General features: G+C 41.4%; 1 protein-coding gene and 1 pseudogene across 1 annotated transcript; both read right to left on the minus strand.

The window, feature by feature from the left end:
• Window positions 1–220: 220 nt before the first annotated feature.
• On the minus strand, window positions 221–25997 carry LOC112678175 (26S proteasome regulatory subunit 4-like; annotated as a pseudogene).
• On the minus strand, window positions 15162–16085 carry LOC112678176 (olfactory receptor 8S1-like). Its single transcript, XM_025477268.1, has one exon. The coding sequence runs from the start codon at window positions 16083–16085 to the stop codon at window positions 15162–15164; it is 924 nt and encodes a 307-aa protein (XP_025333053.1).
• Window positions 25998–26146: the final 149 nt, after the last annotated feature.

Raw genomic sequence — 26146 nt, forward strand, 5'->3', positions numbered from 1 at the left:
GAGGTCCTCTTTTATATATATATTTTATTGTGAATGATTATGCTTTATTGGAGAGACCTGCCCAACAAATGACGGCAGCCCAGTGGGCATCTTACACTTCCTACTTTGGCTAAGAAAGATCAACTGGAACCCAGGTTCCTCTGGGCAACTTTATATTCTCATCCCTCAAAAGGGTGGTGGGGGAAACTTCCAACCATTTCCTTCAGGCACTTCTAGTCTGTTAGAGATCAAGCCCCTCAGATGTAACTTTTTGTTTTCCATAAAGAACATTTCTTTACATTTTTTTGAGGTCTTCATTTGTTACTTGCATTCTAAGTTCTTTCAAGGCCATCAGACCAGCTTCTGTATGGATTGCCTGATGTCAGCCCCACAGAGGTCATCTTTAGCCATGATCAAGTCATCCAGGGTTACATCGTCAGCCAACATCACCCTGCTTGTGGAATCTGACAGATGTACTTCTAGTCCTTTTCGGGGCAAGGATAGTTCAATTATCCTGTCCATGAGACCTGGTCTGACAAGCACTGGATCCAAAGTTTCTGTTTGGTTTGTGACCGTGACATTTTCTTTCTCTCTCTCTCTCTTTTTTTTTTTTTTTGTAAAATAAATTTATTTTTTATTGGTGTTCAATTTGCCAACATATAGAATAATACCTAGTGCTCATCCCGTCAAGTGCCCACCTCAGTGCCTGTCAGTCACCCAGTCACCCCCACCCTCTGTCCACCTCCCCTTCCACCACCCCTAGTTCGTTTTCCAGAGTTAGGAGTCTCTCATGTTCTGTCTCCCTTTCTGATATTTCCCACTCATTTTTTCTCCTTTCCCCTTTATTCCCTTCCACCACTTTTTATATTCCCCAAATGAATGAGACCATATAATGTTTGTCCTTCTCCGATTGACTTATTTCACTCAGCATAATACCCTCCAGTTCCATCCCCGTCGAAGCAAATGGTGGGTATTTGTCGTTTCTAATGGCTGAGTAATATTCCATTGCATACACAAACCACATCTTCTTTATCCATTCATCTTTCGATGGACACCGAGGCTCCTTCCACAGTTTGGCTATTGTGGACATTGCTGCTAGAAACATCGGGGTGCAGGTGTCCTGGTATTTCATTGCATCTGTATCTTTGGGGTAAATCCCCAGCAGTGCAATTGCTGGGTCATAGGGCAGGTCTATTTTTAACTCTGAGGAACCTCCACACAGTTTTCCAGAGTGGCTGCAACAGTTCACATTCCCACCAACAGTGCAGGAGGGTTCCCCTTTCTCCACCTCCTCTCCAACATTTGTGGTTTCCTGCCTTGTTAATTTTCCCCATTCTCACTGGTGTGACGTGCTATCTCATTGTGGTTTTGTTTTGTATTTCCCTGATGGCAAGTGATGCAGAGCATTTTCTCATGTGCGTGTTGGCCATGTCTATGTCTTCCTCTGTGAGATTTCTGTTCATGTCTTTTGCCCATTTCATGATTGGATTGTTTGTTTCTTTGCTGTTGAGTTTAATAAGTTCTTTATAGATCTTGGAAACTAGCCCTTTATCTGATATGTCATTTGCAAATATCTTCTCCCATTCTGTAGGTTGTCTTTTAGTTTTGTGGACTGTATCCTTTGCTGTGCAAAAGCTTCGTATCTTGATGAAGTCCCAATAGTTCATTTTTGCTTTTGTTTCTCTTGCCTTCGTGGATGTATCTTGCAAGAAGTTACCTTGGCCGAGTTCAAAAAGGGTGTTGCCTGTGTTCTCCTCTAGGATTTTGATGGAATCTTGTCTCACATTTAGATCTTTCATCCATTTTGAGTTTATCCTTGTGTATGGTGAAAGAGAGTGGTCTAGTTTCATTCTTCTGCATGTGGATGTCCAATTTTCCCAGCACCATTTATTGAAGAGACTGTCTTTCTTCCAGTGGATAGTCTTTCCTCTTTTATTGAATATTAGTTGACCATAAATTTGAGGGTCCACTTCTGGGTTCTCTATTCTGTTCCATTGATCTATGTGTCTGTTTTTGTGCCAGTACCACACTGTCTTGATGACCACCGCCTTGTAGTACAACCTGAAATCTGGCATTGTGATGCCCACAGCTATAGTTTTCTTTTTTAAAATTCCCCTGGAAAAAAAATAAAATTCCCCTGGCTATTCAAGGTCTTTTCTGATTCCACACAAATCTTAAAATAATTTGTTCCAAATCTCTGAAGAGAGTCCATGGTATTTTGATAGGGATTGCATTAAATGTGTAAATTGCCCTAGGTAGCATAGATATTTTCACAATATTAATTCTTCCAATCCGTGAGCATGGAATATTTTTCCATTTCTTTGTGTCTTCCTCAATCTTTCAGAAGTGTTCTATAGTTTTTAGGGTATAGATCCTTTACCTCTTTGGCTAGGTTTATTCCTAGGTATCTTATGCTTTTGGGTGCAATTGTAAATGGGATTGACTCCTTAATTTCTCTTTCTTCAGTCTCATTGTTAGTGTATAGTAATGCCACTGACTTCTGGGCATTGATTTTGTATCCTGCCACCCTGCCGAATTGCTGTATGAGTTCTAGCATTCTTGGGGTTGAGTCTTTTGGGTTTTCTATGTAAAGTATAATGTCATTGGCGAAGAGGGAGAGTTTAACTTCTTCTTTGCCAATTTGAATGCATTTTATTTCTTTTTATTGTCTGATTGCTGAGGCTAGGACTGACAGTGACATTTTCATGTCACCTCTCAGATCAAATCTATCCAACTGGTTCAAGAGTTCCAACACTGTTCATTGAATTTCTCTCTTACCACTGGCTCCTGAGTCACATATTTTTGTTCCAATAGTGCCAATTTCATCAATAAAGATGATGGATGATGCATGTTCTTCCATATATGGAAAAAATTCCCGAATGAGATTGGGCTGCTCCTCTAGGTACTTCTTTATAACTCCAGAGCCAGCCACTCTCAGGAAAGTGTCTGAAGTTTTGGTTTGCTACTGCTTTAGTTAATAAGGTTTTGCCTGTGCCAGTTGGACTATAGAGAATGACCCTCTTTGGGGACTTTATACCTACCTCTTCATAATACTCAGAATGAGTAAGATGAAGCTCCACAGATGCCCTAATGTCCTCGATTTGGTTGTCCAACTCCCTAATATCAGCATAGGTTTCCTGGGAGTCTTTTTCTACCTTCATCACGGTGACCAAGTCCTTTTCTACCTTCTTCATTATGAGCTCCCATGTGAGAGCATGCACCTTGTGGTTGAGCAGGGTAGAGCATCCTGGTTCCAGCAGATCCTTATCTACATGGCAAAGAATGCTGTGTAGTATTCCAAAATGGAATATCTATAGGAATATGTTTTTACCTGTAAGTATTGTTTATGCCTAGAGAGCAGAAGAAGTTCAGAATGTAGAGTGAAATGGTAAACAATTATGACTGAGGGTCCAGGGAAAGGTGGTCAAAGATCACACAACCCAAACACACACATGTAAGTCCAGGTTCAGAAGTTATCCTTATAGAGTATTTCACGGGAACTAAGAAAAGCATTAAAGTCAAGTCATGTGCATAATTAGAAAGAGTTTTGGGCATGGAAGAAAGGATTAAGTGATTCTCTGTCAAGTGTAAAGGAAGTTCATGGACTACAATCTTCTTGTTAGGTTTAAGGAGAAAGGAGACTTTAGTTGTGAGGGGTCAAGCTATGTTTGAAGCATAAACTAAATTTCTTGGAGGTTAATGTCCTGGGTACAGAAATGGAGAGAGTAGGGAGGGCTTGTGAGTACAATGAAAGAACAAATGACAAGTCTCTGAGGGTGCAGACATGTGAGCTGCTAAAATCAATGCACAGAAATAAATCAAGTGAAGCTTCCGGGGGATTGATGGTGATGGACAGAAGGAAGGGATGGACTGAAGAATTTAGAATTTCTAGAAAGCCATAGCGCAGGTGAAAAATGAAGAGTTAGGAGGATAGAAGATTACCATCAGAGGTTAGAGACAATAGTGGTGGAATCATTCAGATAAGATGAATGTTTGGGTCTCAAGGGTCACCTTGTGAGTACAGGGCTGAAATCAAGTTGAGCAATGGGGGCTTAGGTTAGATCTTACAGGAATTTGAGATCAGGGTATTGGATGACTTACCAACATTAATGCTGAAGTTGGTGGTTAAGACATTGGGAGTGGGATTTACAAAACTCTGTGAACCCAACACCAAAGTGCAGTAGCAGTTGGAGGAGGCTGAGGACAGTGGGTACATCAAAACAATGGGGGCAAACAGAGGGTGTGTTTTAGAGCTGACCTCTCAACCTCTGGGCTTTGCTACACCTGGAGTGTGGTAGCCCAACCTCTGTTCTCTGATAGCCCTGTAACCTGCGTGTAGACCTTCATAATGCTCAAGTCTACCTTGGTCCTGGGTGATTAGTCTAGGAGGGGGGAATGGACTTCATCAGCCTAATACAAAGTGCTTCCTTGGCTCTCACCACCTTTAAGTACAGTCATGTCTTTTTCTCCTTGTTAAAAAACCTTCAAGGACCACATCCCTTCTCGTGACTTTTCTCTTTGATTCTCTAAATCGAAACACCTTAAGAGTGTGGTGTGAAGTAACTGCCTTCTTTTTGTGTTCTTTTACTCAACATATTGAAGTCTGGCTTCCACTGACAACCACTGCCACTGGTACCGATTTTACATGTTTAGGGAAGAGATTATTTCAGAGCACCAATTCTACATTGGGTGTAGAATGCCCAGGTTTAAATTGGTCCAAACCAGTTTTGGATGCTAATCACTAAAAAGCCCATGTATATAAATGTGCACTGGCCTGAAATCTCTACTAACATTTTTCCCTTTTAGCATTTTCAGAGTTTAAGACCCAACACGGCTTTACGTGTTAGATCAGCAAACACTGTAGATTCTTAAAAGCAGCAAGATCAGGGAAATAGACAATTGTCATGCAAAGAGACTCCTTAAGGACATGCTAATAGACAATTGTAAGTAGCAAAGCTAAAGGTGAATTCATCTAGAGAACATTGCTTTGTAAGGTGAGAGACAAAAATGACAGGTCATTTGTAAATATCTTCTCCCATTCTGTAGCTGTGCAGAAGCTTCTTATCTGATGAAGTCACAATAATTCATTTTTGCTTTTGTTTTCTTGCCTTCATGGATGTATCTTGCAAGAAGTTGCTGTGGCCAAGTTCAAAAAGGGTATTGCCTGTGTTCTCCTCTAGGATTTTGATGGAATCTTGTCTCACATTTAGATCTTTCATTCATTTTGAGTTTATCTTTGTGTATGGTCTAAGAGAATGGTCTAGTTTCATTCTTCTGCATGTGGATGTCCAATGTTCCCAGCACTCCTTACTTGTTCTTTTGCCTGAGATGATGAGAGTAAAAAGCAAACACAAGGTAAAGGAGATTGAAGGTTACCATCTCCTCATCAAGACTTGGGAGACTGAGTTTTTAGAGTTTTAGCATTTTCAAATGGTTTCATTTATGTAAAGCTCAAGAACAGGCTAAAGTACCGGTATTTCTTCTATTAGCTTTGGTTTGTGTTTTATAAGACTATGATCCCTAGGAGGAAGCCACCTGGAGAAGTGTTTTGTGCCAGTGTTAGCCTATGGATAGTTCAGCTGTGGGTTGGACATGCCTTGGCCCCATAAACTACCCAGTATTCCTTTCCAAACCAACTTTTTTCCTGGTTGTATGCTTATGGTTTCTTTTATATTTGGAGATGCCCTTCAGTGACAATCATCATGAACTGAAAAAAATAAAAATATTTTTAAAAAAGTTTTTAAAATTTATTCATGATAGACAGGAAGAGAGAGAGCGAGAGAGAGAGAGAGAGAGAGAGAAAGGGAGAGAGAGAGGCAAAGATATAGGCAGAGGGAGGAGTTGGCTCCCCACAAAGAGCCCTATGTGGGACTTGATCCTGGACCCTGGGACAACACCCTGAGCTGAAGGCAGACGTTCAACCACTGATAAACCCAGGCATCCCTGAAAAAACAAAGATTTATTACTTACAAGACCTGGAAATTTCATAGATCACTAGGCCCACCTGGTGAAGTCTTTGGGGGAAGGGAGAGAAGAAAAGAATGCCTCGTTTTCCTTTTATTTGGATCAAGGTTGGGGACCTGGGGTTTCCTGGGCTCCCTTTCTGTTGGTGAATTTTAACACAAGAGTGGGAATTTAAAGTTCGGGAAGACTCCCAGTGCTTCCCCATTGAGAATGATATTTGCTGTGGGCTTTTCATAGATGGCTTTTAAGATGATGAGGAATGTTCCCTCTATCCTTACACTCTGAAGAGTTTTGAGCAGGAATGGATGCTGTATTTTGTCAAATGCTTTCTCTGCATCTATTGAGAGGATCATATGGTTCTTGTTTTTTCTCTTGCTGATATGATGAATCACATTGATTGTTTTACGAGTGTTGAACCAGCCTTGTATCCTGGGGATAAATCCTACTTGGTCATGGTGAATAACCTTCTTAATGTACTGTTGTATCCTATTGGTTAGTATCTTCTTGAGAATTTTTGCATCCAAGTTCATCAGGGATATTGGTCCCTAATTTTCCTTTTTGGTGGGGTCTTTGTCTGGTTTTGGAATTAAGGTGATGCTGGCCTCATAGAACGAGTTTGGAAGTACTCCATCTCTTTCTATCTTTCCGAACAGCTTTAATAGAATCGGTATGGTTTCTTCTTTAAACGTTTGATAGAATTCTCCAGGGAAGCCATCTGGCCCTGGACTTTTGTGTCTTGGGAGACTTTTGTGTCTGTTCCTAAGAACAGGAACAAGACAGGGATGTCCACTCTCACCACTGCTATTCAACATAGTACTAGAAGTCCTAGCCTCAGCAATCAGACAACTAAAAGAAATAAAAGGCATTCAAATTGGCAAAGAAGAAGTTAAACTCTCCCTCTTCACCAATGACATGATACTTTACATAGAAAACCCAAAAGACTCAACCCCAAGATTGCTAGAACTCATACAGCAATTCGGCAGGGTGGCAGGATACAAAATCAATGCCCAGAAACCAGTGGCATTTCTATACACTAACAATGAGACTGAAGAAAGAGAAATTAAGGAGTCAATCCCATTTACAATTGCACCCAAAAGCATAAGATACCTAGGAATAAACCTAACCAAAGAGGTAAAGGATCTATACCCTAAAAACTACAGAACACTTCTGAAAGAAATTGAGGAAGACACAAAGAAATGGAAAAATATGCTATGCTCATGGATTGGAAGAATTAATATTGTGAAAATGTCAATGTTACCCAGGGCAATTTTCCCATTTAATGCAATCCCTATCAAAATACCATGGAATCTCTTCAGAGAGTTGGAACAAATTATTTTAAGATTTGTGTGGAATCAGAAAAGACTCTGAATAGCCAGGGGAATTTTAAAAAAGAAAACTATAGCTGTGGGCATCACAATGCCAGATTTCAGGTTGTACTACAAGGCGGTGGTCATCAAGACAGTGTGGTACTGGCACAAAAACAGACACATAGATCAATGGAACAGAATAGAGAACCCAGAAGTGGACCCTCAAATTTATGGTCAACTAATATTCAATAAAAGAGGAAAGACTATTCACTGGAAGAAAGACAGTCTCTTCAATAAATGGTGCTGGGAAAATTGGACATCCACATGCAGAAGAATGAAACTAGACCACTCTCTTGCACCATACACAAGGATAAACTCAAAATGGATGAAAGATCTAAATGTGAGACAAGATTCCATCAAAATCCTAGAGGAGAACACAGGCAACACCCTTTTTGAACTTGGCCACAGTAACTTCTTGCAAGATACATCCATGAAGGCAAGAGAAACAAAAGCAAAAATGAACTATTGGGACTTCATCAAGATACGAAGCTTTTGCACAGCAAAGGATACAGTCCACAAAACTAAAAGACAACCTACAGAATGGGAGAAGATATTTGCAAATGACGTATCAGATAAAGGGCTAGTTTCCAAGATCTATAAAGAACTTATTAAACTCAACAGCAAAGAAACAAACAATCCAATCATGAAATGGGCAAAAGACATGAAGAGAAATCTCACAGAGGAAGACATAGACATGGCCAACACGCACATGAGAAAATGCTCTGCATCACTTGCCATCAGGGAAATACAAATCAAACGTAATGAGATACCACCTCACACCAGTAAGAATGGGGAAAATTAACAAGGCAGGAAACCACAAATGTTGGAGAGGATATGGAGAAAAGGGAACCCTCTTACACTGTTGGTGGGAATGTGAACTGGTGCAGCCACTCTGGAAAACTGTGTGGAGGTTCCTCAAAGAGTAAAAATAGATCTGCCCTCTGACCCAGCAATTACACTGCTGGGGATTTACCCCAAAGATACAGATGCAATGAAATGCTGGGACACCTGCACCCCAATGTTTCTAGCAGCAATGTCCACAATAGCCAAACTGTGGAAGGAGCCTCGGTGTCCATCGAAAGATGAATGGATAAAGAAGATGTGGTTTGTGTATACAATGGAATATTCCTCAGCCATTAGAAATGACAAATACCCACCATTTGCTTTGACGTGAATGGAACTGGAGGGTATTATGCTGAGTGAAATAAGTCAATCGGAGAAGGACAAACATTATATGGTCTCATTCATTTGGGGAATATAAAAAGTGGTGGAGGGAATAGAGGGGAAAGGAGAAAAAATGAGCGGGAAATATCAGAAAGGGAGACAGAACATGAAAGACTCTTAACTCTGGGAAACGAACTAGGGGTGGTGGAAGGGGAGGTGGGCAGGTGGTGGGGGTGACTTGGTGGTGGGCATTTGACGGGATGAGCACTGGATGTATTCTGTATGCTGACAAATTGAACACCAATAAAAAATAAATTTATTAAAAATAGTAAAGTTCCAGAAGAGAAAAAAATAAAACAAAACAAAACAATATGTAGTTGAAATAGTCAGCTGTGGAAAACAACCAATATCTCTGTATCTGGTGGATTCCACTCCTGGCAGTGGGTTTATTCAAGATGCCTAAGCAACCAAAGCGTAAGTCAGGCCTTTGCATTACAAGAGAGAATACAGCTCTCAAGGCTTACCCTACAGCAAGGAGGAGGATGAAATCTAATGCATGAAGATGGCACAGGAGATGGATGGGAAAAAGCCACTTCATTGATGATTTGATTGAGTTACTCAACTAACTGGAGCTATGTATCTCCAGACCTATTGCTAGTTCAATGATAAATCTTAAGTTTCTGTTATTGTTAATCACATTTTGGTCACTTGAAGATGCCTAATGAATACATACTCTGCTGAGTCAAGCACGTCTTGTGTCATTTTTGTTCAGTTTTGTTGCTTTGGTCTGCTCGTTTGATCTCTGTGTGCTTATGAAGTTTACTCCTGATGTTTTTATATTGATCTTGCTATAGCAAATGGAGTTTTGTATGATATATCTTTTTGGTTCACAATTGCTATCGACTAATAGAAAAACTACTGATTGTAAGAATATTGAACAATTGTTTTCCCTTTCTGAATTCTCCTGGAATGCTAATAAATTCTCATTTCTGATCGAGATTTCTTAGATTTCTGGGTAGATAATCATGATGAACTCTGATATTTGTAGATCCCACTCTTGCAATTGTAAATGTCATCTTCTCATCTTGTCTCACTGCTTTGGAGGGAAATTGCATCATCTTCTCAAGTAATATGAGTAGCAGTGTTGTTTTATTACAGTGTAATTACTTCAGTCTGGTATTATCTGTTATCATGAAGCATGTGGTTGAATATTATTGAATGTTACATATTTTCTATTTGAAGAGTGAATCATCAGAATTTTTTTGTTAAATATTTGAGGTCACAATGTTGAATTTTATATTTATGCCTATTAAGATCCTATAGGGTGGTCATAGTATTCTCATTTAACCTATTGATTTGAGAATTCAAACCCTAATAAAGTTTGTTTGGTCATGGATTACTATTTAGGTAGGTGTTATTCTTCCAGTATACTTTCAGGTTCAGTGGATTAATATATCATTTAGAATTGTTGTCTATAATAACCACCATTTGCTTCAACGTGGATGGTACTGGAGGGTATTATGCTGAGTGAAGTAAGTCAATTGGAGAAGGACAAACATTATATGGTCTCATTCATTTGGGGAATATAAATAATAGTGAAAGGGAATATAAGGGAAGGGAGAAGAAATGTGTGGGAAATGTCAGAAAGGGAGACAGAACATAAAGACTCCTAACTCTGGGAACCGAACTAGGGGTGGTGGAAGGGGAGGAGGGCGGGGGGGGGGTGGGGGTGAATGGGTGACGGGCACTGTGGGGGGGCACTTGACAGGATGAGCACTGGGTGTTATTCTGAATGTTGGTAAATTGAACACCAATAAAAAATAAATTTATTTTTTAAAAAAAGAATTGTTGTCTATATATTCATTAGAGATAAATGGTTTTTTCAGGTTTTGAAACAGAAAAAGCTATGGTTTTACCATAGTTCTGAAAATGCATTGATAGTTTTCCCTATGATTCTGTACTCCAAACAATACATATAACATAGAAGTTTGAACTTACCTGAAAAACTGTCTGTGCTTGTTGCCCTTTTGAGCTACTTCTTTTTTAAGAAAAATTATTTTAGGGGCACCTAGGTGGCTCAGGGGTTGAGTGTCTGCCTTCTGCTTAGGGCATGATCCTGGTCCCAGAATCGAGTTCCACATTGGGCTTCTTGCATGGAGTCTGTTTCTCTCTCTGTCTGTGTCTCTGCCTCTGTCTGTGTCTTTCATGAATAAATAGATAAAATATTAAAAAAAGAAAAATTAACTTAATTTAATTTATTTTCAATTAATTAACACATAGTGTAGTATTAGTTTCAGAGGTAGATTTCACTGATTCGTCATTTGTATGTAACACCCAGTGCTCATTACATATCATGCCCTCCTTAATGTCTATCACCCAGTTACCCCATCCCCCTGCTTTCCTACCCTTAGCAACTGTCATTTGTTTCTTATAGTTAAAAGTCATTTATGGTTTGTCTCCCTTTATGATTTTGTCTTCTTTATTTTTTCCTCCCTTTCCTTATGATCCTCTGTTTTGCTTCTTAATTTCCAGCTCTGTTTTGTTCTTTATTTCCACATATGAGTGAAATCATATGATAATTGTCTTCCTCTGATTGACTTACCCTCCAGGTCCATCCATCTCATTGCCAATGGTAAGATTTCATTTTTTTTTGATGACTGAGTAATAGTCCTCTGTATATATGTACCACATCTTCTTTATCCATTCATTTGCCAATGGACATCTGGGCTCTTTCCATATTTGACCATGTGGACATTGGTGCTATAAACATTGGGGTGCAGTTGCCCCCTTGGATCATTATCTTTGTATCTTTTGGGTAAATACCTAGTAGTGTAATTGCTGGGTTGTGGGTAGCTCTATTTTTAACTTTTTGAGGAACTTCTGCTGCAAGAGAGCTTAGTTCTTGTCTCAGGGAGTGGGAAAATGAATCTCGTGGACAAAGGAGAGTGAGAAAAGATGATAGAAGCTTATTATGCAAGGATACAGAAAATGCTAATATATATATATATATATAATGTGGTATATATATACCACGTCTTCTTTGTCCATTCATCAGTCAATTTCCTCTGGTGCTCTTTCTATAATTTGGCTATTATTGATGCTGCTGCTATAAACATCAGGATGTGTGTGTCCCTTTAAATTGTTATTAAAGGAGTGAGGGGGTTCCCGACAGAGTTGCCATTGAGGGCTTTTTTGGCTGGCCTTTTATTGAGAGCCTAATCAGGCAACTTATGGCCTTGAGATTTCTTGCGCTGTCTTGAGTGAATGACATAAGGCTGTCTTTTAGTCTGGTGAGTCTTTGTGATTACTTTGTAGCTGTCAAGGAAAGATAACATTTTGGAGCCAGGGGGCCAGGGGTACTTCCTTTTCTCTGTTTTTGTTGCTTTATCTCTGTTTTCTTGGGATTTATAGGAGTGTCACTCTGGAGCTTCTCGGTATACTTTCTGTATGAGTGAAACCATATGATGATTGTCCTTCTCTGATTGACTTACTTCACTCAGCATAATACCCTCCAGTTCCATCCACGTCGAAGCTAATGGTGGGTATTCGTCATTTCTAATGGCTGAGTAATTGTTCAATTTTTTTTCTTGGGTTACATATTCCTCTAAATTAAACAAATATATTGAGATGAATCTTAGTATTTCCTTAAAATTTTTATTCTTTTTTTAAAGATTTTATTTATTCATTCATTCATGAGAGACACACAGAGAGAGGCAGAGACACCAGCAGAGGGAGAAGCAGGTTCCCTGCAGGGAGCCTGATGTGGGACTGGATCCTGGGTCTCTAGGATCATGTTGAGCCACCCAGGCTGCCCAATTTTTATTCTTTTATCAGAGTTGTATTATTGATTTCTTTTTCTTTTTTCTTAGATATATTTATGGAGTTATGTCAAATTTATAGATCTTTTTGAATATCTGAACTTACTTCTCAATTATATTTTTCTGTATCTGACTTAATTTGTGCTTTTGAGTTCCTTTATCCTCCTTTTCTTATGTTTGGTTTTGTTATCTTGGTAATGATTGTATTTGAGTTTTCAGAAGCATAAATTATTCTTGATTATTAGTGAATGCATATAAGATAGATAAAGATAATGGTTGCCCTCATACTTTTTTAAAACTATAGTACATAATATTTTCTTGTTCATTAAATTCTTAATATTATTTTTTTAGTTTTGACACTACTTACTACATTTACATATCACATTGTCATTTGTCAACTGGAGGCATATCCAACTTCATATAAAATATTATTACATTAAATATCAAGTAATAAATGATTAAAGAGGGGTCTTTCATAGTCATTGCTTATAGTCTGCCTTTCCTAATGTAATTTATACTCCTTGAAATTCTTTTAGATGGCTGAATAGTATTCTGTGTTTATATATATATATATATATATATATATATATATATATATATATATACCACATCTTCTTTATCCATTCATCAGTCAATTTCCTCTGGTGCTCTTTCTATAATTTGGCTATTATTGATGCTGCTACTATAAACATCAGGATGTGTGTGTCCCTTTAAATTGTTATTAAATTGTTATTTTTGTATCGTTTGGGTAAATACCTAGTAGTGCAATTGCTAAAATGTAGGGTAGTTTTATTTTTAATTTTGTTTCGGAAAATATTTATTTATTTGAGAAAGAGGGAGAGAGAGAGAGAGAGAGAGAAAGAGAGAGAGAGAGAGAGAGAGAGAGAGCATCCCAAGCAGACTACAGGTGAGTGGGGAATCTGAAGTGGATCCTTTTTTTTTAAGATTTTATTTATTTATTCATGAGAGAGAGAGACAGAGAGAGTGAGAGACAGAGAGAGATGCAGATAGAGAGAGAGAGAGAGAGGCAGAGACACAGGTAGAGGGAGAAGCAGGCTCTAGCAGGAAGCCCGATGTGGGACTCGATCCCAGGACTCCAGGATCACGCCCTGGGCTGAAGGCAGGTGCCAAACTGCTGAGCCATCCAGTGATCCCTGAAGTGGATCTTCATTGATCTCAAGACCCTGAGATCATGACCTGAGCACCTGGCTGTGCCACCCAGTGCCCATATTCTTAACTTTCAGAGGAACTACCATACTGTTTTCCAGATGGCTGTACCAGTTTATATCCCCACCAACAGTGCAAGAAGGTTCTCCTTTCTCCCCTCCTTGCCAACACCTGTTGTTTCCTGTGTTAATTTTAGCCATTCTGACAGATGTGAGGACGTATCTCACTGTGGTTTTTGACTTGTGTTGCCCTGATGATGAATGATGTTGAACAACTGTTCATGTGTCCTTTAGCTATCTGCATGTCTACTTTGGAAAAATGTCTATTCATGTCCTCTGCTCATTTCTTAACTGGATTATTCGTTTTTTTGGTATTGAGTTTGATAAGTTCATTATAGATTTTGGATACTAATTTATCAGATATAGGTCATTGCAAATATTTTCTCCCATTGTGAAGGTTGCCTTTTAGTTTGTTGATTGTTTCCCTTGCTGTGCTGAAGCTTTTTATCTTGATGACGTCCCAATAGTTCATTTTTGCTTTTGTTTCCCTTGCCTCTGGAGACATGTCTAGCAAGAAGTTGCTGTGGCCGAGGTCAGAGAGTTTGCTGCCTGTGTTTTCTTCTAGGATTTTGATGGTTTCCTGTCTCATGCTTAAGTCTTTCATAACTTTTGAATTTGTGTATGATGTAGTAAAGTGGCGCAGTTTCATTCTTCTGCATGTTACTGTCCAGTTTTCCCAACACCATTGGTTGAAGACACTGTCTTTTCCCCATAGGATATTCTTCCTGCTTTGTTGAAGATTAGTTGACCATATAGTTGTAGGTCCATTAATGGGTTTTATTCTGCTCCATTGGCCTATGTGTCTGTTTTTGTACCAGTACCAACTGTCTTATGACTACAGCTTTGAAATATAGCTTGATGTCTAGAATTGTGATGCTGCCAGCTTTGCTTTTCTTTTTCAAGATTGCTTTGGCTATGTGCGGTCTTATCTGGTTCCATACAAATTTTAGGATTGCTTGTTCTAGCTCTGTGAGAAATGCTAGGAGTGTTTGGAATGGGATTGCATTAAATGTGTAGATTGTTTTCAGTAGTATGGACATTTTGACAATATTTGTTCTTCCAATCCAAAAGTATGGGATGTTTTTCCATTTCTTTGTGTCCTCTTCAATTTCTTTCATAAGTGTTCCGTAGTTTTTAGAGTACAGATCTTTTACTTCTTTGGTTAGGTTTATTCCTAGGTATCCTATGGTATTTAGCACATCAATATAAAGTTTGGATTGTTTTGTTGACATAGGATTTTTTCTATTTACCAATTTTTTATTTAAAAACTTACAAGGAGTTGGGATTTGCAAATGTTAACTTCTGTTTAAAATGTCTCCCTCGTTTTTAGTTCTTTGTGCAACACCTCATCAGATGCTGAATCACCTGAAATGATCATCGAATCTTTTCAACCTAATTATTTTGGTGTATTATCCAAATGTTTTGTGGAAAATTGTCTCACATTCCCTTGCAAACAGTGGAGCACAGACTTTCCAAATAAGAGCCCTAGTCAAGAACTATCACCTTGGAATAATAGTCAAGCTCTATTTAGACAAGCTCAAGAATATTTCACCAAATAGTGTGTCATTGCGTGTGGGAGAAGGTGGGAACAAAAAAAGACATGCAAAGGAACCCAGGCTTTATAACTGTGTTTCTGCCACTATTTAGAAATATTTCCCCAGTGTCCTTCTCACAGCTGCCTTCACCTCTTTATTCTTTAGGCTGTAGATGAGGGGATTCAGCAAGGGTGTGACTGCACTGTACTGCAAGGACAGGAGCAAAACCAGGGAGGAATCAGTTGTGGGCATAAGGTAGCGAATCACACCAGAGCCAAAGAACAGGGTCACTGCAATGAGGTGGGAGGAGCAGGTGGAGAAAGTCTTGCTTCTGCCTGAGGTGGAGCTGATGCTCAGGATGGTGGAGACGATACGGGCATAGGAGAAGAAGATTGGGAGGAAGGTCCCAAGCCCATGTAGTAAGATGGAGCAGATCAAGATGTCAACACTGATGGAAATATCTGAGCAAGAGAGAGGGAAGAGGGAGGGCAGCTCACAGATGTAATGATGTATGGTTTGGGCCTCACAGAAGTCCAGGTTAATAGCCAAGAACACAATGACAAATGCATTGAGACAGGCCAGACCCCATGAGATCAACACCAGCTTCACACAGAACTGGGGGCTCATCACCTGGCCATAGAGCAGTGGGTGGCAGATGGCAGCATAGCGGTCATAGGCCATCACTGAGAGCAGAAAGGCTTCAGTCCCTGGTGTGATAAACACAAAGAACACCTGGGTGAGGCAGCCCTCCACTGAGATGGTTCTCTTCTCAGACAGAAGGTCCTTCAGGAGCTTGGGCACAGTGACAGAAGAGAAGCAGAGGTCTAGGAAGGACAGGTTACTCAGGAAGAAGTACATGGGAGTGTGGAGGCGGGAATCAGCCCTGATCACCAGCAGCATCATCAGGTTCCCCATCACAGTCAGGAGGTAGATCCCCAGGAAGAACACAAAGAGCAGAGCTTCGATATAGGGGTCGTCGGACAGCCCAATGAGAATGAACTCCGTGATGGTGCTGTGGTTCCTCCAGGCCATTTGTGGAGGGGGTTTCCCTGGAGTAATAGAGAAATAGTGATGAGATCCCTCTCCTTCACGTCATCACTCCTCTTACCATACATGCTTCCCTGCTTCCCTATACTCTGTGCGGACATCTCAAGGCTGCCCTCACTGTCTATCGGGAAGAATTTTTATCTTGTTTGGTTATAACTGATCTGGTTCACAGTGTTTGCATAGTTCAGAGAATATTCTTTTTCTTCCATAAGGGTTTACCTGGAAAAATGAGTCTTGCTGGTTCACCTCCATATCTCTGCATTATGATCCCCCTCCTTTTAAAAAATATTTTGTTTATTTATTCATGAGAGAAACACAGAGAGAGGCAGAGATACAGGAAGAGGGAGAAGCAGGCTCCACACAGGGAGCCCGATGTGGGACTCGATCCAGGGTTCCAGGATCCTGTCCTGTGTTGATGGCCCGGCTAGACCGCTGAGCCATCCAGGTATCCCCGTGCATTATGGTTCTATTGCATTCTTCCTAGCATTTAGAAACCTAAAATTTCTTGCATGTATCTGCAGGGATATTCTAAACTTCTCTTTAATTTCTAAATCATAATTTTTTGTTCAAAATCATCCAATGTCTCCTTACCAGAGTTGATAACCATTAGGGAAAGGAGGTGCGGATCTTAGAAGGCTAATGAAAGAAAATAAATTTTCTTTAAGATCTGAAGAAAAAATGAATACAATATAGGCTGGATTATATTTATAATGGGTGGGACAGAGCCAGAGAAATGCTTGCTTGTTATTGTGCCTCATAATTGCTTCAGTAATATAAATTTTAATAAAATTTTATTAAAAAGGGGCCTATGAAAGCAAAAGTGCCTGGGAGCCATGGAAGTCAAGTCCCTGCTCTTTACTTTGTAAACAAGTCCATACATATTAAGGCTTCATTAAAACGCTTTCTTAATGACTATCTCAATTGTTTCAAGGTAGTTCCATAAGATTGGAGAGGGAATTATTAGCCTCAGGGTAAGGAAGTTTATCCCTATTTTACCTGTGAGAAGTCTCATATTAAGGGATATTTGCAATGTCATATAACAACAAGTAGAAGAAAGAGGAAATACATGCCATTATTTTTCTAATTACAATCCAATGTCTAGGCTTAGTCCACATCATGAGAAACACTTTTCTTACCTGGACCTTAAAATTCTTCCTCATCTGCCCTCAACTTTTGGCCATTTTGGCTGCTTTTGATACCAGAAAGGTCCGTTTGTTTCTGTCTTTGCTCACCTTCTCCTCTATATGTCCTCCTCTTAATTCCAGAGATGCAGACTCTCATGGGCCTTCCAATGTCACCTATAGCCCTGCTCAATTCCTTATAGCCTGACCCCACTTCTCCCTCCTTGAACTCCCAGCTCTCTGTTCAAATCACGGGGCCACCTGCTCTCAGGTGTTTTATGTTATGGTCTGATTCTGTGTCTGGCTCATGGGGGACATCTAACTGGGTTTTCCCCTCCCGATTGTGAGCTCCATGAGAGCAGGGCCACAACTGGACAAGCACAGTCACAAACTGGCATATCTCGGGCTCTGTCCCACCCATTAGCTTCTGATGACCTCTCCAATCTCTGTCCAATTGAGGCATCTCCTGTGTTCCTCAGAGACCTCTTGACAGTGCTTAGCACCATCTCATCCCTTCCTCCATAGGCCCCACAGCACTGGCGCCTGGAGGGAGCACGATGGACATGGCTGTCTGCCCCTGTTGCCAGGCCCCCCACTTACGAAGATCGGAGGCCACAGCTGCTGAATTTAGAGGTTGTTATCATCTGCACAGAGCTCACCATCTCATGCTGCTGCCATCCTGTCTCTTCTGCTCTCATACTGGTAGACTCAAGGGCACTGTGGCCACCATTGCAAGAATCTGCTTGTGTTCTTGTTGTGGACATGTTATTCTTTTTTGCCCCCCTAGGTTCAGAGGCAAAGGGCTTATAATTTTCTTTTTTAAAAATTTTATTTATTTATTCATGAGAGACACACACACACACAGAGAGGCAGAGACACAGGCAGAGGGAGAAGCAGGCTCCCTGTAGGGAGCCTGACATGGGACTTGATCTCGTCTCCAGGATCGCGCTCTGGGCTGAAGGTGGTGCTAAACCGCTGAGCCACCCTATAGGCTGCCCTATAATTTTCTTTTAAACAACGTTCTTGGATCCTCTTTCTCCATATTTCAGCTGTGTAGTCAGGAGGAGCAGATGGTGAGCCATTTAGGTGAATGAGGATACTAAGATTCATTTTGACCCCTTACTTTTGGACTATATAGGGAGTCACTGTCCTACGAGAATATGTCTCTCTCAGTTGGACATTTAAAGCTAACTGATCAGTATTCTTTTTTGTCTGTCAGTCCACAGTCTAATCCCACAGTAGGCTTCTGTCCTCATAGAACTATTTAATCACACCAACGCAGAAAACCCTGCTTCTGACCCTTTGGGCTTTGCCAGCAATGTATGACCAGGTGCTAACTTACATTAAGGAAAGCCTAACTGCTGATCTAATAACAAATCCACTAGTCCCACCTCAGTCCATCTTAGCCCTGAGTCTAGGTTACCTGTGTGCCAGGACAGATAGTGAGATGTTCACTGTTACGTGCCTGCAGGACATTAGCTTTGGTCCAGTGATGGTGAAGCATAACTGGCTGGAGAAGTTACTTTTGAGGATCCTGCATGGATAAAATTGCAGATACTGCTGAGAGCAAACTCTGGGTGAATCTATGCAATCCACACAAAATGATATGATAAATGGAAGCTATTCTTTTCAAAGATTCATGCATTTCAAAATATTTATGGATATGTCTACCTTGAAAATGACTTCCTTTCTTCCACTGACACTCACAAGGGGTACCGGGCTACAGTGCCTACAGGGGGTTCAAGTTCTCATCTGAAGAACAGTGTAGTAGTTGTGCAGAATCCTTTTCTGTCCTGTTGGAGGTCATATTATGTACAAAGACACCAGTTACTTCTCTCATGTGAAATTCAGGTTGTCTCACAGAATGGAATCTTCCTCTCCATCACCATTTTTTTCTTTTTTATATTTTTAAATTATTTTTTTTATTGGAGTTCAATTTGCCAACATATAGCATATTACCCAGTGCTCATCCCGTTAAGTGCCCCCCTCAGTTCCCGTCACCCAGTCACCCCAACCCCCCGTCCACCTCCTCTTCCACTACCTCCTGTTCTTTTCCCAGAGTTAGGAGTCTCTCATGTTTTGTCACCCTCACTGATTTTTCCCACTCATATTCTCTCCTTTCCCCTTTATTCCCTTTCACTATTTTTTATATTCCCCAAATGAATGAGACCATATAATGTTTGTCCTTCTCCGATTGACTTACTTTACTCAGCATAATACCCTCCAGTTCCATTCACGTTGATGCAAATGGTGGGTATTTGTCATTTCTAATGGCTGAGGAATATTCCATTGTATACATAGACCACAGCTTCTTTACCCATGTCTCTTTCAATGGACACCGAGTCTCCTTCCACAGTTTGGCTATTGTCCCATCTCCATTCTTAAAGGATACTTCAAATTGATGCCTGAGATTTCTTTAGTGACCAGGAATGATTCTTTCCATTTACATCCTAGATCAATTAAGCATGAAAATAAAACACTTGCAGGCTTCATTTAATCCTGAGCTATACCAGACTGATGCCAGAGGCAGAACATGGATTGCGAGCAGGAGAGGATTGAGGAAAAGTTGGGAGACTGGTGTCGAGAAGTGGGAACTGTTAAAGGAGAGGATTTCAGTAGTATCTTAGATGAACGTTTGTGTCAGCATTTTACCAACATGGACATTTCACATCTATCAGACACCTGTACATTTGATGTATTTCTTTCTTTCTTTCTTTCTTTCTTTCTTTCTTTCTTTCTTTCTTTCTTTCTTTCTTTCTTTCTCTTTCTTTCTTTCTCTTTCTTTCTTTCTTTCTTCTTTCTTTCTTTCTTTCTTTCTTTCTTTCTTTCTTTTCTTTCTTTCTTTCTTTCTTTCTTTCTTTCTTTCTTTCTTTTTCTTTTTCTTTTTTCTTCTTTCTCTTGACTGCTACGTCAATGGTCAGCTTTATTTTCTTTCTTTTTAAAAATATTTTAGTTAAATTCAATTTGCCATCTTGATCAATTTCTCTTACAAAGAGATGTGGCAGGATAATGTGTATGTTTATGATTTGTGGCTCTCAGGAGGCTAACTAAGATCAGCATCTTTTCCAATTCAGCTGTTAACATAGCAAATCACACATTTATTTTTCGGACTTAAGGATCAAGCCCAAAGTTGAGAACAACTCTGATGGAGCTATGATCACCCAATCTTGCCCACAGAGGAAGCTATTTGACAGCAGGTATCTGTTAAATGAGAGAGTCATTAGTGTGTGTAAACTTACCTGCACACTGGCTGCCATAAAGCTGTCTTTAGAATGAAGAAACGCCTGAAGGTTGTGTGCAGAAGGTCAGACTAGACAAGGTGGCTCTAGGGATCCTGTGAGCTGGTCTGTGGCAAGCAGACCCTAGGTGCTAGGTGCATGGGGTGAAACCTGTGTGGAGGAGAAGCATATCAGCACTGGGAGCAGGTGGGACTTGAGACAAACTTGATCCACCTGAAGTGATTCTCAGAGCTGTCCTCTCCTCTCCTCTCTCACACTATTCACAGTGTCTCATGGTGACTAGTTCTCAGGTGACTTGAATCTCAAGTAATGGAAGTCTACTGTGCTTCTACTGTGTACTGGGCAAGCAGGAAAACAGGTGGCTCCAACAGTGTGAGCCCTATCTCTGATGCCCTCTTTTCATCCAGCTGTCAGCCTTTTTCAATGCTTTGGGATCCTGAAGCATGAGAGGATTGATGCCTAGACTTTAAGGTGTCACTGTCTTCAGGTGAGGCAGGGACGGAGAGAATGTGTCCAAGGCAGCTGGTACAAAAGCACCATTTGGACAGAGAGAGAGATACAGAGTCTCACCCGGGGAGATGGTCTGCCAAGGAGTGAGGTGTTCCCACCTCTAGCTTAGGGACAAGGAATGTGTGGAGCAGGAGCCTGAGGTTTTAGGACAAATGGAAGGGATCCTGAGGTGGAGATGGAGGAGGAAAAAACCCCACCAGAATTAAAACATACAGAGAACATTCCAGGCAGAAAAATAGGAGGACCACCGAAACACAGAGAAAATATTACCATTCTCCTGGCTTTTCTTGGAGGAGGCAACTGCACGTGTTCCGTCTTCACCTTCAGGACCAGACACTTGGTAGGTAATCCCAATAAGAGAAGTCCTGTCACAAGCATCTCTTTACAGAGCACATAGCCTGTTCCCTTGGCTGTCAGTGAGTGAAGGAAGTTAGAATAGGGGAAGCTCTGGAAGCACTGGATCTATCAGAGCATCAGGATTATTTTCCAGAATACCTAAAGAGAGGGGTGTCATTCTGCAATGGAGGCCACTCTATGGAAGGACAGGGACAACATTTCCAAACAGCTCATATTCTGAACAACAGACACACATTTCATGAATACCTTCTCTCCTGATCTCAGGGGCAATAGTGTGCTAGGTCTTCCTTTTTGCTCGCTGTGCTTCTGAATGCTCTTCTCAGAGTGTCACTTAAGGAAGGAAGAATTGACCCGAACCAATCAAAAGGCTGCCTGTACTTCAGCAGCCATGGGGTGGTGTGGACCCCCAGGGGAAGCTGGGCTGTTGCCCTGTAATCCCTGAAGTCCCAGCCTGAAGCTGAGCTCTGGACTCATTAACCTCAGCTTGCACTTAACTAGAAAGGTACATGTAGTAGGAGGCACAGGGGTTCTCTCCAGGGCAGTTTTTCAAGTTTATGAATTAAGGCCATTTTTTAATTTCTAGAAGAGACTATTATTTGGCTGGGGTGGAGATGGGGATGCTGAACAAGTAGAGAATAACATAGAGATTTAAGGGAAAACTTCTGGGAAATGGACATTTTCCTGATGGCATCACAGGTCTGAGAATGCCCTGAGAAATAGTGGATGGAGCACAGCTGGCATATACTATTGACCAATGTCCAAGTCATTTCGAGAAGACATTTGCGTTTTCCTTATTTCTCCAACAGGATCATCATTATACCAATGAGAGGACATGAGATAACTCATTCAGGGGAATATTACTAAGTTAGGTTTGTAGGCTTTCCATGTTAAGCATAGGAGGAATTGTAAGGAGAGTTTATTAAAGAGTAATATTTGAGGTATATAATTAATTGTTTTTAGTAAGTTGAAGAGAGGGTTTTTGAAATGAACAGTGAAAATTTTTTATTATATATATATATATATATATATATATATATATATGTAAAATTTTTGTTTATTTATTTGAGCAGGAGAGGGAGAGAGAATCTCAACCAAACTGGATGCCCAGTGTATTTTGTGAGGTGGGTTCCATCCCAGAACCCAGAGACCATGACCTGAGCTGCACCCCTACCACTCCAATATCCACGTGGCTCTCTGTCCCTCCATTCAGGTCCCTGCTCAAATGTTGCCTCCTCAGAAGGGCCTTTGTTTACCTCCTTTATCAAAGCAGGAACTCCCATCATTCCTTCCTTATCCTGTTTTTCTTCTGGTGCTTGCCATCATATCTCTTCCCGCTGTACTATGTATGTTGTGGTCACAACATATGAGGGCAGAACACAGCCCTGGGGACGAGCGACATTTTCCTCCCTCCCAGGTCAGTGAGGCATGAACAGGGGCCAGGACAGCTAGATGGTGCACATTTCCCAGGGACCCTGAAGAGGTGACCTGGGAGGCCATGTGGAGGCCTGGGGAGGGCATGGTGAAGGAGAACCCCACCCAACCTTACCTCCTGCCTCCCCACCAGAGCTCACTGGTGTAGTGAAGGCTGCCACGGAGTCCATGGTCCAAATGGAGCCGTACTCCACCTGCCAGACTATCTCTAAGGATCCCTTGCTCACCACAGTGTCCTGGGCCAGGGCAGGGCCAGGAGAGGGTTGATGGGTGATGAGGGGCCCTACTCACCCACCTGGTTTATGTCCACAGGACTCCCCTGATTGTCGGGTGGCATGACTGAATTGCTATGGAAGCATAAAGACAGGAGCAAATTAATTGGACACACTATTGCCTTGGCAAGGTTTGACTTTGAACACATTTTTCACTTCCTCATTCTTGAAGTGTCCCATTCCCTTTTCTTGTTTTCCTATAAAATCCTTGGTATTGATGTTGACATCCTGTTGATGTCCATGCAAAGTTACTAATGATCTGGCTGGCTGGTGGCAGGGCTAGTCATGAGGCTACTTTGAAGACATGATGAACATGGCTGGTCCCACCTAACCAGATTAATGTGGAAACTGCTCAGATCCTGCATTTTCCTAGAAACCCCTCAGCCTTTTACTTCAGTCAGGCTTTCAGACTTGGAGGCATTAGCCTGCTATAGCCTTCTTAGCCTGACTAAGTAATAAACTATCTTCCTTCTTTATCACCAGAGTCTGTCTTTGCATTACATATTTCTGCTCTGGAGCACAGAGGTTGGTTTTTGACTGTATGTCCTTACCATGTACAGCTCCCAGATCCCATACATGGCTTCTGCACACCTCTCTAATATAGTGGGTCCATGTGTGGGGGACAGGATAGATGGGCCATGTGGGTGGACCTAGATAGGACAGAGCAGTTGGACACTCATCTCCCTGACTCCAGGAGCTGTACTCCTGCCTAGAGTGATGCCTACAATCCTGCAATCCTAAAGCCATCACAATGAGGGCCAATTACTAGGAGGGCAGGGTTCCCTGACCACTGGGTATGTGTCCCCATATGTGTATGTGTAAGTGATTATGTTGGGTGTCTGGGGTTGGGGGGGACCTGTATATCCCTTCTGAATTCTCTGCTCCCAGCTCCAGGCTGGACAGGTGAAGCAGACATGGCTGGGGCTGGGGGCAAAATAATCTTCTCTCCCACTTGATCTGACCTCAGTAGTGCATTATTGTTAAGCCCTGGGTTTGGAGATAGATTTTTTGACCTTAGTCATGTGACTGGTTGTGTGACTTTGGGCAGGCAACCTTCCATCTCTGCCTTTCTATCCCCTACAGTGTAAATTGGGGCTTCTGGTTAGAGTGCTGTGATGACGAAGCTGCCTGGTCCACCTGGTGTTTATTGTTGTTCTGGACCATTTGCTGCATTGCAGTGATCTTCACAGTCGCTCTCCAGAGGAATGGATATGTAAGTGATGGTGCACACAGGCCTCATCTATAGTGAGGTGATAAGTATGCCTGGGCTGGTGAGTGGCAGGAATGCTCTCCCTTGGGGCCTCCATTTTTGTGATCTCCCACCCCCTTTTTAAAAACTGTCTAACCACATCTTCCAGTACCCGTTTATAGCCAACTTTGGAGGGGATCAGGGAAGGCTTCCTGGAGAAGGAGACACCTGTGCGAGGGCCTCTGAGTAGTGTCCTGGCCGTCTTGTTGCAGGGGTGGTGGAGAGCCATAAGGCTGGAGTGGGCCGAGGCATGAATGACTATTCCAATTAGTGTGCCTGGGTGGCTAGGAGGACATCCTGAGGACAGCACCCCTTAGACCATCTGCCTGTAAATGTTTATCTCTTTTAGCTCCTATAAAGCTTAATATCTGATAGTGCATCAGGAAATAATATCTCAATTCTAGGAAGCAAATGGTACTCTCTGTAATAAAGACCATCTTATTGTGATTTTTGTGGTTTTGGAAAACTTTGATCCTTGATGGTGTTGGAAAGCTTTGATCCATCTATAAAATATGAGTGTAAATAAGGCAAGAGGCAGTTTAGGACTTGACATGACTGGGTGAGCAGTGGAAAGCTGGTGGATTGGTAGTGATTTGGCTCATCCTTGTTGGGAAGTAAGGAAAAGGAGGGCATTGGTGAGTGGGGCTATATCTTCTCGAGTCCCCAGTTAATCCAGAGAAGATCTACTTTGATCCAAGGGGTGACACGAAAGTTGTCATGGCCACAAACCAAAGAGAAACTTTGGATCCAGTGCTTGTCAGACAAAGCCTCACTGATAGAGAAACTGAGCTCCCCTTGCCCCACAAAAAGACTGAGTAGCACATCTTTCAGATCCACACAAGTAGGACACCAACACTTGAGTCACAATTTTTGTCCAACAGTATCAATTTCATCAATAAAATGATGGATGGTGCATGTTCTTCCACATATGGAAACAATTCCCGAATGAGTTTGGGCTGATCCTCTAGGTACTTCTGAATAAGTTCTCAGGAAAGTGGCTGAGGTTTGGTTTGCTACTGCTTTGGTTAATAAGGTTTTCCCTGTGCCAGGTGGACCATAGAGAATGACCCTCTTTGGGGGCTTTATACCCATCTCTTCATAATACTCAGGATGAGTGAGAGGAAGCTCCACAGATACCTTAGTGTCCTGAATTTAGTTGTCCAACTCCCCAGTATCAGCATAGGTTTCCTGGGAATCCTTTTCTACCTTCATCACTGTGGCCAAGGGATCTGTGTCACTCATGAGCACCTGTGCGAGAGCATGCACCTTGTGGTTGAGCAGGGTGGAGCAGCCTGGTTTCAGCAGATCCTTGTCTACATAGGAAAGAATGCTGTGTAGTGTTCTGAACCCACTGATATAGGCGTGATGGTGTGATTTTCATCAATGATCTTTTCCATGTTTCGCACTGACATTGGGGTCCCCTCAGATCATCCACCTTTGTTCTTTCCTCCTTTTGCTTTTCTTCTAAAGGCTTTTTTTGTTCCTGATTTCTAATGAATTCTTCCTCCATGAGAAGATAGTCTTTAATTCTAACTTCAGTAATTTTAAGGGGCACTAAATGTGAGGTGTCACTATTGGTGGCTTAACGGACACCATCTGGTCCCTTTGTTTTCTTCTTTTTCCCCAGTCTAGTTGGTACAGGAGGTTCATATTTCTTTTTCTTGTCCTTGTCATTCTTCATGTCCAGAAACATGACCACCACTCTGTCTTTGACCCATCCTGCTTTGGCCACTGGAACTGCTGCTGTGGGACTAATCACTTTTATTTGTTACTGTTTCTGTGTAGGACTTAAACAATAATATAATCAAAGTAAAGGGGCAGCTGGGTCGTGCAGTCATTGAGCATCTGACTCTTGGTGTCAGCTCAG

The sequence above is a fragment of the Canis lupus genome, chromosome 27 (genome assembly GCF_003254725.2).
Source record: "Canis lupus dingo isolate Sandy chromosome 27, ASM325472v2, whole genome shotgun sequence".
NCBI classification, from domain to species: Eukaryota; Metazoa; Chordata; class Mammalia; order Carnivora; family Canidae; genus Canis; species Canis lupus.

Coding starts and splice junctions, on each gene's coding strand:
- LOC112678176 (XM_025477268.1), bottom strand. CDS start 16,085: ATGGCCTGGAGGAACCACAGCACCATCACGGAGTTCATTCTCATTGGG.